A 12,347-nucleotide genomic window follows, 5' to 3' on the forward strand; every position below is an offset into this window, starting at 1 on the left:
ACAGCTTGGACTTTAGCGGGATCCATCTTAATGCCTTCAGCGGAAATAACAGAACCGAGAAATGTGACGGAGGAGGCATGAAAAGTGCACTTCTCAGCCTTCACAAAAAGACAATTCTCTAAAAGGCGCTGGAGGACACGTCGAACGTGCTGAACATGAATCTGGAGTGACGGTGAAAAAAATCAGGATATCGTCAAGGTAAACGAAAACAAAGATGTTCAGCATGTCTCTCAGGACATCATTGACTAATGCCTGAAAGATAGCTGGAGCGTTAGCGAGGCCGAAAGGAAGAACCCGGTATTCAAAGTGCCCTAACGGAGTGTTAAACGCCGTCTTCCACTCGTCCCCCTCCCTGATGCGCACGAGATGGTAAGCGTTACGAAGGTCCAACTTAGTGAAAAACCTGGCTCCCTGCAGGATCTCGAAGGCTGAAGACATAAGAGGAAGCGGATAACGATTCTTCACTGTTATGTCATTCAGCCCTCGATAATCTATGCAGGGACGCAGAGACCCGTCCTTCTTCTTGACAAAAAAAAAACCCTGCTCCGGCGGGAGAGGAGGAGGGGACTATGGTACCGGCGTCAAGAGCTACAGACAAATAATCTTCGAGAGCCTTACGTTCGGGAGCCGACAGAGAGTATAGTCTACCCCGGGGGGGGGGGTGGTTCCCGGAAGGAGATCAATACTACAATCATACGACCGGTGTGGAGGAAGAGAGGTGGCCCTGGACCGACTGAACACCGTGCGCAGATCGTGATATTCCTCCGGCACCCCTGTCAAATCACTAGGCTCCTCCTGTGAAGAAGAGACAGAGGAAACAGGAGGGATAGCAGACATTAAACATTTCACATGACAAGAGACGTTCCAGGAGAGGATAGAATTACTAGACCAATTAATGGAAGGATTATGACAAACTAGCCAGGGATGGCCCAAAACAACAGGTGTAAAAGGTGAACGAAAAATTAAAAAAGAAATGGTTTCGCTATGATTACCAGAAACAGTGAGGGTTAAAGGTAGCGTCTCACGCTGAATCCTGGGGAGAGGACTACCATCCAGGGCGAACAAGGCCGTGGGCTCCTTTAACTGTCTGAGAGGAATGTCATGTTCCCGAGCCCAGGTCTCGTCCATAAAACAGCCCTCCGCCCCAGAGTCTATTAAGGCACTGCAGGAAGCTGACGAACCGGTCCAGCGTAGATGGACCGACAAGGTAGTGCAGGATCTTGAAGGAGAGACAGGAGTAGTAGCGCTCACCAGTAGCCCTCCGCTTACTGACGAGCTCTGGCCTTTTACTGGACATGAAGTGACAAAATGACCAGCGGAACCGCAATAGAGACAGAGGCGGTTGGTGATTCTCCGTTCCCTCTCCTTAGTCGAGATGCGGATACCTCCCAGCTGCATGGGCTCAGCACCCGAGCCGGCAGAGGAAGATGGTAGTGATGCGGAGAGGGGGGCGACGGAGAGCGCGAGCTCCTTTCCACGAGCTCGGTGACGAAGATCAACCCGTCGCTCAATGCGAATAGCGAGTTCAATCAAGGAATCCACGCTGGAAGGAACCTCCCGGGAGAGAATCTCATCCTTTACCTCTGCGCGGAGACCCTCCAGAAGACGAGCGAGCAAGGCCGGCTCGTTCCAGCCACTGGAGACAGCAAGAGTGCGAAACTCAATAGAGTAGTCTGTTATGGATCGATTGCCTTGACATAGGGAAGACAGGGCCCTGGAAGCCTCCTCCCCAAAAACAGATCGATCAAAAACCCGTATCATCTCCTCCTTAAAGTCCTGATACTGGTTAGTACACTCAGCCCTTGCCTCCCAGATTGCCGTGCCCCACTCACGAGCCCGTCCAATAAGGAGAGATATGACGTAGGCGACACGAGCAGTGCTCCTGGAGTAAGTGTTGGGCTGGAGAGAAAACACAATATCACACTGGGTGAGGAACGAGCGGCATTCAGTGGGCTCCCCAGAGTAACACGGCGGGTTATTGATTCTGGGCTCCGGAGATTCGAAAGCCCTGGAAGTGGCCGGTGGATCGAGGCGGAGATGGTGAACCTGTTCTGTGAGGTTGGAGACTTGGGTGGCCAGGGTCTCAACGGCATGTCGAGCAGCAGACACTTCCTGCTCGTGTCTGCCTAGCATCGCTCCCTGGATCCCGACGGCTGAGTGGAGAGGATCCGAAGTCGCTGGGTCCATTCTTGGTCGGATTCTTCTGTTACGGTGAGTGAATGAGGACCCAAAAGCGAATCAACTTAAACAGAGCTTCTTTAATTACCAAACATAGGTAGGCTCAGACGGACCGGCAGATTCCGACAGGACAAGACAAGGTTACAGCAAACATGACGACAGTCTGGTTCAGGCATGAAACACAACAAACAAGAATCCGACAAGGACAGGAACAAAAACAGAGAGAGATATAGGGACCTAATCAGAGGGAAAAAGGGAACAGGTGGGAAACGGGGTGACGAGGTGGTTTGGAGGAGACAAGGCACAGCTGGGGGAAAGAGGGGGAGAAAAGGTAACCTAACAACGACCAGCAGAGGGAGACAGGGTGAAGGGAAAGGACAGAGACAAGACACAACATGACAGTACATGACAGCTGCAGATATGGTTGTCCTTCTGGCAGGTTCTCCCATCTCCACAGAGGAACTCTGGAGCTTTGTCAGAGTGACCATTGGGTTCCTAATAATCACCTAGCTGACCAAGGCCCTTTCCCCCCCCGATTGCTTGGTTCGGCTGGGCGGCTTGATCTCGGAAGAGTCTTGGTGGTTCCAAACATCTACCATTTAACAATGATGGAGGCCACTGTGTTCTTGGGGACCTTCAATGCTGCAGACATTTTTTGGTACCCTTCCCCCAGATCTCTGCCTCGACACAATCCTGTCTCTGAGCTGGAAACATCTGCTTTTCAGGTGCATCACAGGACAATAGGGATGAAACACATAGTTGATCATATTTAATCCCTTTATATGTAGAATTACAACACATTTGTTGAAAAACCACAGTTAGAAAAATGTATTATTTTGATCCCAAATGATGACACATTTTGTTTTGGGTTTAGAGGAAATAGTGAATGAAGACAGTGAATATGCTGGCAGGTACCCTAGCGGTATGAGCATTGGGCCAGGAACAGAAAATAATACTCTGTTGATGTGCCCTTGACTGAGGCACTTTTGATTTTAATGCCTGATGATACATACACATAACAGTGTCTTTAAACACCGGCTAACATGTCTGTAAACCATCAAAACATAAAACAACATCACTCTCTTCTAGATGAATATCCAATAAACACCATTGCCACCACTTGGTGGCAGATTTTTGTAAATACCAAACTGGAAATCGTCACTCCAAATGGCACGCCTCTGCAGCTTGTCAACACTGCAGTTCTGTTTTTCTGAAATTCAATGCATGCAAAATGCTCATTAAATGTCCAGAGATGCCAGAGTACATTTTCTACAAAACAAATATGCATTTATGGCTAAGTATAGCCACTCTAAAAATTAACGTTGTGTATATGTAACATCATTAAGTGACGCAAATCACACAATTATGATGCTTTATATACAATGACATTGTTTTTATATCATGTAAATGTATGAACACTTACATTCAGAGTCTGGATCTCTTTGTTAACTGCCTATGGGTCCCAATTTGCTTATGCAAAATAGCAAACTGCCCATCCTAACTGTATCTATTCACAAGAGGTTGGTGGCACCTTAATTGGGGATAACGGGCTAATGGTAATGATTGGATCAGAGATAGTGGAATGGTGTCAAATACCTCAAACACGTGATTTCCAGGTGTTTGATGCCATTCCATTTGCTCCGTTCTGGTCAGTATTATGAGCCGTTCTCTCAGCAGCCTCCACTGTATCTAATAGACAGCAATGCAGTTGGGAGTTTTGAATACTGAAACTAGCATTTGCATGATATGCAATGCATTTTCAGACTGGCTGAACAATGTTTGTGGACTAATATTTGCATGGAGTGAGCGCTGTGTGTGTCACGAGGGACTGTGTGTGTGATGCGTCTCGGTGAGAAGTGTAGGAGTCAGGCGCAGGAGAGCAGGGATTTCTGAGAAGCGTGATATATATATATATATATATATATATATATAAATAAGTCCACCAATACAAAAATGGCACAGACGAAAATCCAAACCTAGGCTCTAAGGATCAGAAACTCGTGCCAACACACAGAGGAACAACCACAGTTCCGACACTTACATACACGTGCCTAAATAGTGAAAACAATAAACAAAGATAATCGAGCGCAAATACACACAAGCTTAATCCCGCACGAACTAAGGCAGGCAACAGGTGCCCTATATACACCCAGAGATAAACGCAAATGAAACCAGGTGTGAAAAGGAACACAGACAAAAGAACCAGAAAAGGAAAAAAGGGATCGGTGGCGGCTTGCAAACCTGCGACGCCGAGCGCCGCCCGAACAGGGAGAGCAGTTACCTTCGGTAGAAGTCGTGACAGTGTGAGGTAAGAATCAGGCGCAGAGAGTTCCACAGGGAAAAGTGCACTTTAATATGGCACCAAAATCCAATGCCCAAAACACAGGTCGCGAAAAATACTGACCAACCCAAAACACAGGGACCACGGTCCGGAGCACGAACACACCCAACGACGTAACACAAAATCAATCCCGCACAAAACAAGGGCGGGTTTACTATTCTTAAATAAGGAAGCACAATCAGGGAAACAATTAGACACAGGTGCAACTAATAAGACAAAACAAACAGAAAAAGGTAAAGGGATCGGCGGTGGAGGTCGTGACACTGTGTTTACTCTGGATGGCTGTATTTCATACATTACTCTGGTTCTACTTGGGCAGTATTAATCACTGCTTAATTTTAATGCAAAGAAAACTGGGTCCCTGTTTCTTAAGGGCTAATTTGCTCCAGGGGTGTCACACTACTATGTCTGACCCTGTAAAACAACACATTTCACTGCACCCATCTGGTGTATGTGACAATAAAACATCATTTTTATTTGTTTTACTTTTATGTTATAGAACCCCACCGTGGCGGTGTCATAAGACCCATAAAACCTACAGGTCAAACAGGAAAATAATTCCAATCGTTTTTCCACCAGTCATTTTTTCTCATGGGGGATTTTAGAAACACTTACAACAAGGGTTGTGTTTCGTGTAGGCTTATCCTGGAGTGACATTTTGATAACCATGTAAATCTCTTTCGGACAAGGTGATTGTTATCAATATATTTGGCTTTATTTAGTCTCAGATTCGAAAATGTTAAATAGCATCAAAGTAGACATGCAACGCTACAAATCCCTGCCAGCTCCTGTACGTCATCTCTAGCTGACACCTTAGCTAACAGGTATTGTGTCAATGTAAAACTTGCTCAAGACAGTTCACATAATTGTCAGTTGAAAGAAATCAAGTCAATGTATTCATTATTACATTTAGCAACAATATGAAGTTAATACAGAGGCCCAGTGCCTTTCATTAATGGTTGTGAGCTGTGCTGCTTGATCAAACAACAGTATCATGTGACATTTTCTTTGTTAGCAGCTGATTCCCAAGTTTCAAGGGGAAGTTCACCCATTTTTACATGTGGCCTTTATTCACTCTTTCTGTGCTTCTAGTTAATCCCCCCAATAAGTTTTTGTTCATATTTTGTTACAGAGAAAATAGTTTGTCACATTTTGCTGATTCTTCACTTGCCATTAACTCCAATACATTATTAAAATGTGTCTAAAATATGTTATAAAATACTACAAAGCAACTCAAATTACATCAGAATCTCTGTCTGGATAATGTCTCTGCACAAAAAAAAATCACAGTGAATGATGCTATTTATAACAACAAGAAAACATTTGCAAATATTGGATTATGGGACAGTGGAACATTCATTTTTTAAATTGAGTGCAGAGACATTATCCAGACAGAGATTCTGATGTAATATTAGTGGGTTGGAGTGTTTTATAACATTTTAATAATGTATTGTAGTCTATGGCAAGTGATGACTCTGTAACTAAACAAAATATGCAAGTAATTTTAAAAACAGTTTGGGGGAACAACTACAAGCACAGAAAGAGTTAAAATAAGGCCACATATAAAAATGGCCGAACTTCCCCTTTAAGTTCAAAACTTTGTCCATTCTTGTTAGGAATGGACATTCGTCTTCGGCTAACAGGCATGTGGCTCAAAAACAAACACATTCTCATTCTGAACCCTTGAATACATGATATAGAAATTCATTTGTTTAAACATTGGATTTGGATTACTTTAATTTGCATTTAGGAGTCAACAGTAGTCTCCATGTTTTTCAGTTCCTCCAACTGTTCTCTGTAGCTGTCCGTTTTCATGGTTCCTAGCTCTATCAGAAGGTTACACATGTCTGGCTGTCAGCTGCTGATTGTGTTGGCTAGGGCTGGTGCTTGGATCTGAGAAGAACTTCAGTCTACACCCTGTGCCTGTTCAGGCTGAATCTGTACCACGATGTCATTCAGGTTGACTTCTCCAGATTCTTCACTGAGAGTTTGAGTCCCAGACAGACACGTCCGCACCAGGGTCTGAGTCAGTCCTTCATTCTACAACTTGTACGTAAGTAGCATCAAAATTCACACAAAACCCCTCGGCTACCTGGGTAGCTCGTAGTGCTGTCTCTTTCCTTTATATACATTTCCATGTGAAACATTACGCAATGTTACAGTGTCATTAGGACGCAGCGAAAAAAACAGACATGTTCAAGATCTCTATGAAAAATTTATAAAATGGAACTATTCAAACAGAGTATTCTTAGGCAGCATGGATATTGTCATTTAGCTTGATGCTTTTATGCAGTGTCTTACAGAACAATTTGTGACTCCAATGGGAATTGAACTCACGACTCTGAAGTCTTACTGACTGAGCCACACAGGACCACATGGAGAATGTGTACACGGTTAATGTGATTCTTTGGGTTCACCTGAGGTCAAGTCCGTCCTTGTGTGTGTTAACAGATGGCCATTCGCAGACACGTCCATTTTCCAGGATACAGGTGCAACACAAACAAGTACCGGATACTAACAGGCTGCTAAATATGAACGTTTTTGAAATATATCTGTTGTTTGTACTTCAACAGGGTTTACCAGTGTGTATTTGGGCCTGGAAAATGCTACCATCAGGCCAAAAGACAGATTGGTGCATTGTACACTTTAAAATAATGAACTGATCTTTATTATTTTACCATGAAGAAACGTTCATGCACAATATTTCAGAAACATTTCAGTAAATATTTTATTAACACAATTCCATACAATCATCATGCACTTTCATCCATTAATAGATTGAAACGGATAATTTTGCAGTTGCTTACTACTTTGATACAATTTGTTTCATGAATATAATACACAGGTCAAATCAATCCTGACAGTTGTGATATAAAATTAATATTTTCAGAAGTAGTGGTGTCTGTGATATAGATTTTGATTCTGTAACATTTAGTTGTCATAACTGAGTTGTACAAGCCATGTCTTAAGGATGAAAGTGAGTTTCTGGCGATCAAAACGGACATCTGCCCATACCGGTCTATTACAGAGAAGTTCAATATTAAAGTATGATTGGATCTGTTGTTTATGCATCCCGTACAATCACTGAGTAGATCAGTCGTCTAAGTAACAGTCCTCTATCTTAGGAATGAACGAGATGACGTCACTCAGTTCGTCCAGGCTCTCCTGTAGCCGTTCAGCTGTCTGTCTGATCGTCTGGATGAACTTCATGGTCTCTGACTTGACCTCAGCCTTTGGTTCTTCACATCCAGGCTCCAGCTCAGTGATGGAGTCTGTGTCCATCACTTCTAACTTTCTGGTATCACCAGACTGTTCATTCGCCTTCGCCTGTCGGATGTTGTGGATCTCTCTGGCGTCCATGGCGATGAAGAAGATATCAACCGCTACAAAAAAAGCGGAAAATATTCCTGTCGCCACCTCTGCCACACGCACTGCCCTGGCAGTTTGGGCTGCCACCTTGCCAATATTGGCCACCCGGAGTAGTCTGAAGAGCTCTATTGTGCCCGCAAGGCCTTTCCCAGCCCTCACCCCAGCACTAGCAGCGGCCTCTACATTGAAACCGGCACTTTTTATCTTAGAAGAGCTACTTTGCATGAGTGTCTCCAAACCCTCAGCGATGTCTTGCAGAGATGTCACCACAGAGTTCATCTTCTCCTGGAACTCCTTGATGATGTTCTTGATGGCTCGGCGGTCGGTGGACTGATTGACCATGTTGGTGATGTTTGATACTCCTGCTGTGGCTCCACCAGCGACAGCCACCCCAATACCAACCCCGGTGACGATCAGGGAGGCGCCCAGAGTGAAGGGAGCCAGGATAAGCCCCACTATAGAGGTGATTCCTCCAGCTGCTCCAATAACACCTCCCGTCAGACTGCCTATGGTGGTGCCTTTGTGCATACTCTCCAAGCCGTCTGCCAGAGTTCTCAGCTTGTCCAAGGTGGTCTGGAGTTCCTCCACAGTTTTCTCACTCTATAGAAATGCATGAATACATTTAGATGAATGAATGAATGGAAATGTAGATGGTTGGATGGATAAACATACATATTGAACAATTGATTGATTGAAATTGCATAGCAAACCTTTTTTGTGATGAAACTGATAATGAAGGGTTTTGCCATGATGTCAGCAGCTGAAGGCCTAATGGTCGGGTCTTGTTGGAAGATGCCACACAGGAGGTCGCGGAGCTCAGATGAGAAGCTTTCTGGGAGAGATGGGTAAGAACCTCCCAATATTTGGCGGATGAGCTTGATTGTGTTCTCTGCAGTGAACTTTGAAGAAAGAACTGTCTATGATCACCCAATATCCTTTAGCTAGGTGGTGGACAGGCAACATAGAATGCATTCAATATGTGTCGGAATAATTGGATGTTGATTGACCCTTCAAGTCAGAATTTTGCAACCCGAGTTTACATGTTGTGGTATATGATCTTTTAACTTTTCAGCTGAAAAGTGATTATACAGAGCAATCTTACAATCTTAATAATTTTTATAAAATGCAGGTAGTTAGTTTGACTTTGTCAATGTTAGCTAGCTGGGTAGATGCTGTTATCTCATTAGTTGAAGAATTATTTCTACTTTAAAACCATTTGACTACACTCAACCTTAACTGGAAAATGCGAAATTACAATGGGCATTTGAATGCAGGATTACTTACTGCACCCTGAAGCATACACAACTCATACAGCACGCATCCCAAGGACCAAATATCACTGCAAAGATGGAAAATAAATAAATAAATAAATTCTCATGTTATTCTCATTATTTTACACTGCATAACCCTCACACGTATAGTTTCACATTTATAACCCCATAATAAAGCCTTCATAGATATGTCATAAACATATCCAGTGTGGGGTGTGTGTGTGTGTGTGTGTGCGCGCGCCATGACAGCTGATCTGTCTTGGTCATTTTATTGGCTTGGCTTACCTAACATACAGTATGGCTTGTGACATCACTTTGACATATTTGACATATTTTATGATACCATATCATAGGCCTTGTGACAGAAGGTTCAAGTTACAGTAAATGATTGATTATCCACCCTCAAATGTTTTGTTAGCTTTAGTGATTTCATTCTCACCTCACTATACCTTCAACATTTTGGGTAATTACTAACTATTTAATCAATATCTTAAAAAAAAAAAAAAAAAATCAGGAATATATATTTAAATATGCATGTTAAATGTTTTCTACCTTTTGGTGTCATATATTCCACCAGTTAGAATCTCTGGGCCTAAATAACCCACCATTCCATCCTCGTTGGTAGTCCTGATAAAAGAAATTGGAACATGAACACAAAAAAATACTAAAATACTCATTGATGTAATCAAAAATGCTCAACTATTAATGTATTTAACTATTAATATGTGTTGTGTAAATTCATCATGAGCCAAGTAACATACTTTTCATTGACACTTGCAAACGCTCCCAAACGAAGTGTTTCAAATTCTGTGAGGAGTACGCTCTAGTATGGATCATAAAAGATCATTGTACAGTTGAGGCGTTAAGCAACAGTTTATGATAACATTCCATTATTTCATTTAGGCACTGACATGAATCATATCAAACGTTTTTGCAATCATCTCTATTTCTATTGCTGTGAATTCCATGTCAACAATCCCACCCAAATCATAACATGTGGTTGATTGTTTAAGAAGGCTTTACATGTGTCATTGTAAATACAAAATTGTTCTTAACTGACTTGCCTAGTTAAATGAAGGTTACATTTTAATAAAATAAAATAATAATAACTAGGCTTTACATAAAACCTGACATTTTTTCAACCCTCCTTTTTCTTAAAAAAAAATAATCCAGGCTCTCTTTAAACTAATAGCCTTTGCATGATGTTCTATTAGCTGTACCTGGGGTCTCAGTTCTCTGTGAAGAAGGCCCTGGTCATGTACATGCTTCAGGGCCATGCAGATCTTGACAAACCAGTCCATAATCTGTGAAGGTATCAAAGTGATTATATATTTAGCCTAAAATAAAAACAGTTGTGGTGTGGAATTTTCTAGTTATTACTTCAGCTACCTTCTCAGAGTACTCTTCTGTAGGGTTTGTCATCTGCTCTTGTATCTTCTGTGACAGATTTCCCTTTGCACAATGGTCTGTCACTATATAGTAGCAGTTATCCTCTGTGAAAATGTATTTGTAGTTTGTGTGTGAATTCTACCTGAGAATTCTAATCGTGAAACATATTAATACTGTAGTAGTTCACTTGTTGAAGTTGCTGATACTGTATTACCTTGTAATTCCAATACATTGTCTTTGAAACAAATAAAATACATTTAAATACAAATGTAACGACAACGATAATGATGTAGTTACCTAGAAATGAGTTTTTGTAGTTTACAATGTGGGGGTGACTAATCTGTCTGAGGCTTTCAACACTGGAGTTCAGGACAGATGTCTGTCAAAACAAATAATACGTGACTTATTGAAAGACATATGCATGTGAATTATGTATTTTATCTTTATGAACAAAGTCATTATTGTTGCAACTGCAGAGTTGCCTATAATTGAAAACCAATTATGTATCCTATCCCTCTGTGATCATTCCAAAAAACTCTAAGATATAATCAATTCAGAAATAACAAAATGTTCTCACATACCTCATTGAGTTTGATCTCTTTAATGAAGAACTGGTCACCATGTTTGTCAGTAGCTATGACACCGTTCTCTACCTCCTTCTGGGTAGTGTATCCTTTCTTCTCAAGGACACTCTGTGTTTTCCCCATCTTTAAATTTCACTAGAGTCTGTGTTTCACTCATGTCAATGAGCAATGCAATATTATTTGACAATCAATAAAATAAATTACAATATACACTAAGTGTACAAAACTTTAGGAACACCTTCTTAATATTGAGTTGCACCCCCTTTTGTCCTCAGAACAGCCTGAGTTTGTCTGGGCATGGACTCCTCAAGGTGTTGAAAGTGATTCACAGGGATACTGGCCTATGTTGTCTCCAACGGTTCCCACAGTTGTGCCAAGATGGCTGGATGTCTTTTGGGTGGTGGACCATTCTTGATACACAGGGGAAGCTGTTGAGCGTGAAAAAAACCTGGCAGCGTTGCAGTTCTTGACACACTGAAACCAATGCACCTGGCACCTACAACCATACCCCGTTCAAAGGCACTTACTGTAAATATTTGGTCTTTCCCATTCATCCCCTGAAAGGCACACATACACAATCCATGTCTCAATTGTCTCAAGGCTTAAAAATCCTTCTTTAACCTGTCTCCTCTCCTTCATCTACGCTGCCTGAAGTGGTTTTAAGAAGTGACTTCAGTAAGGGATCATATCTTTCACCTGGATTCACCAGTCTGTCATGGAAAGTTTAGGTGTTCCTAATATTTTGTACACTCAGTGTATAAACACATTTGCGTTTGCGGTAATACAAACATACCAGTAAGGTGTATATGTTATTTACACAGGCTTACCTTTGCTTGTCTGTCTGCTGGTTGTGCTGTTGGTTTACCTAAACTCTGATTTGAATAGGAGTTCCAGTCTTATGTGCAGGGCTCCTCTGCTTCTGTGGCATGATCAAACTAACCCACCCACACCCATATCCGCATTACATGTTCAGCAATCCTGGATCAACTATCAACCATTGTGTCAGCTGGGAGGGACTACAGCGAAGTTTGGGCTAAACTAAAGCATTCAGATCATGTGATTTACAAGAACTCATAAATGCCTTTAGGCTAAAGTGAAAGCATTCACAAGTTCAAGTGTCGAAACAAGAGCTGTATACTGTCGTCAACTTGTTTATTTGGTCATGTTTTTTATTGTCCTCTGTACCTGAAACACATGCGTATTATCAGTTGAACA

At 42.2% G+C, this 12,347-nt stretch overlaps 1 protein-coding gene across 3 annotated transcripts; it reads right to left on the bottom strand.

Annotated features, from left to right (window-relative positions):
- Positions 1-7,164: 7,164 nt before the first annotated feature.
- LOC110500412 (serine/threonine-protein kinase PLK4) lies at positions 7,165-12,116 on the bottom strand. 3 transcript variants are annotated; one of them, XM_036957831.1, is made up of 10 exons: positions 11,960-12,116; positions 11,130-11,255; positions 10,846-10,927; positions 10,549-10,652; positions 10,380-10,463; positions 9,921-9,982; positions 9,712-9,786; positions 9,173-9,227; positions 8,599-8,787; positions 7,165-8,488 (listed from the first exon to the last, which is right to left on the bottom strand). In XM_036957831.1, exons 2-10 carry the CDS (start codon positions 11,253-11,255, stop codon positions 7,613-7,615), a joined length of 1,653 nt encoding a protein of 550 aa, XP_036813726.1. In that variant the 5' UTR covers positions 11,960-12,116; the 3' UTR covers positions 7,165-7,612. The 3 variants fall into 3 exon arrangements, with proteins under 3 accessions (XP_036813726.1, XP_036813725.1, XP_036813724.1); XM_036957830.1 differs by having other exon boundaries at positions 11,130-11,284; XM_036957829.1 differs by having other exon boundaries at positions 11,130-11,274; positions 11,960-12,115.
- Between the last annotated feature and the right edge of the window lie 231 nt (positions 12,117-12,347).

This window comes from Oncorhynchus mykiss, chromosome 21 (genome assembly GCF_013265735.2).
Source record: "Oncorhynchus mykiss isolate Arlee chromosome 21, USDA_OmykA_1.1, whole genome shotgun sequence".
In the NCBI taxonomy this organism is placed as follows: Eukaryota; Metazoa; Chordata; class Actinopteri; order Salmoniformes; family Salmonidae; genus Oncorhynchus; species Oncorhynchus mykiss.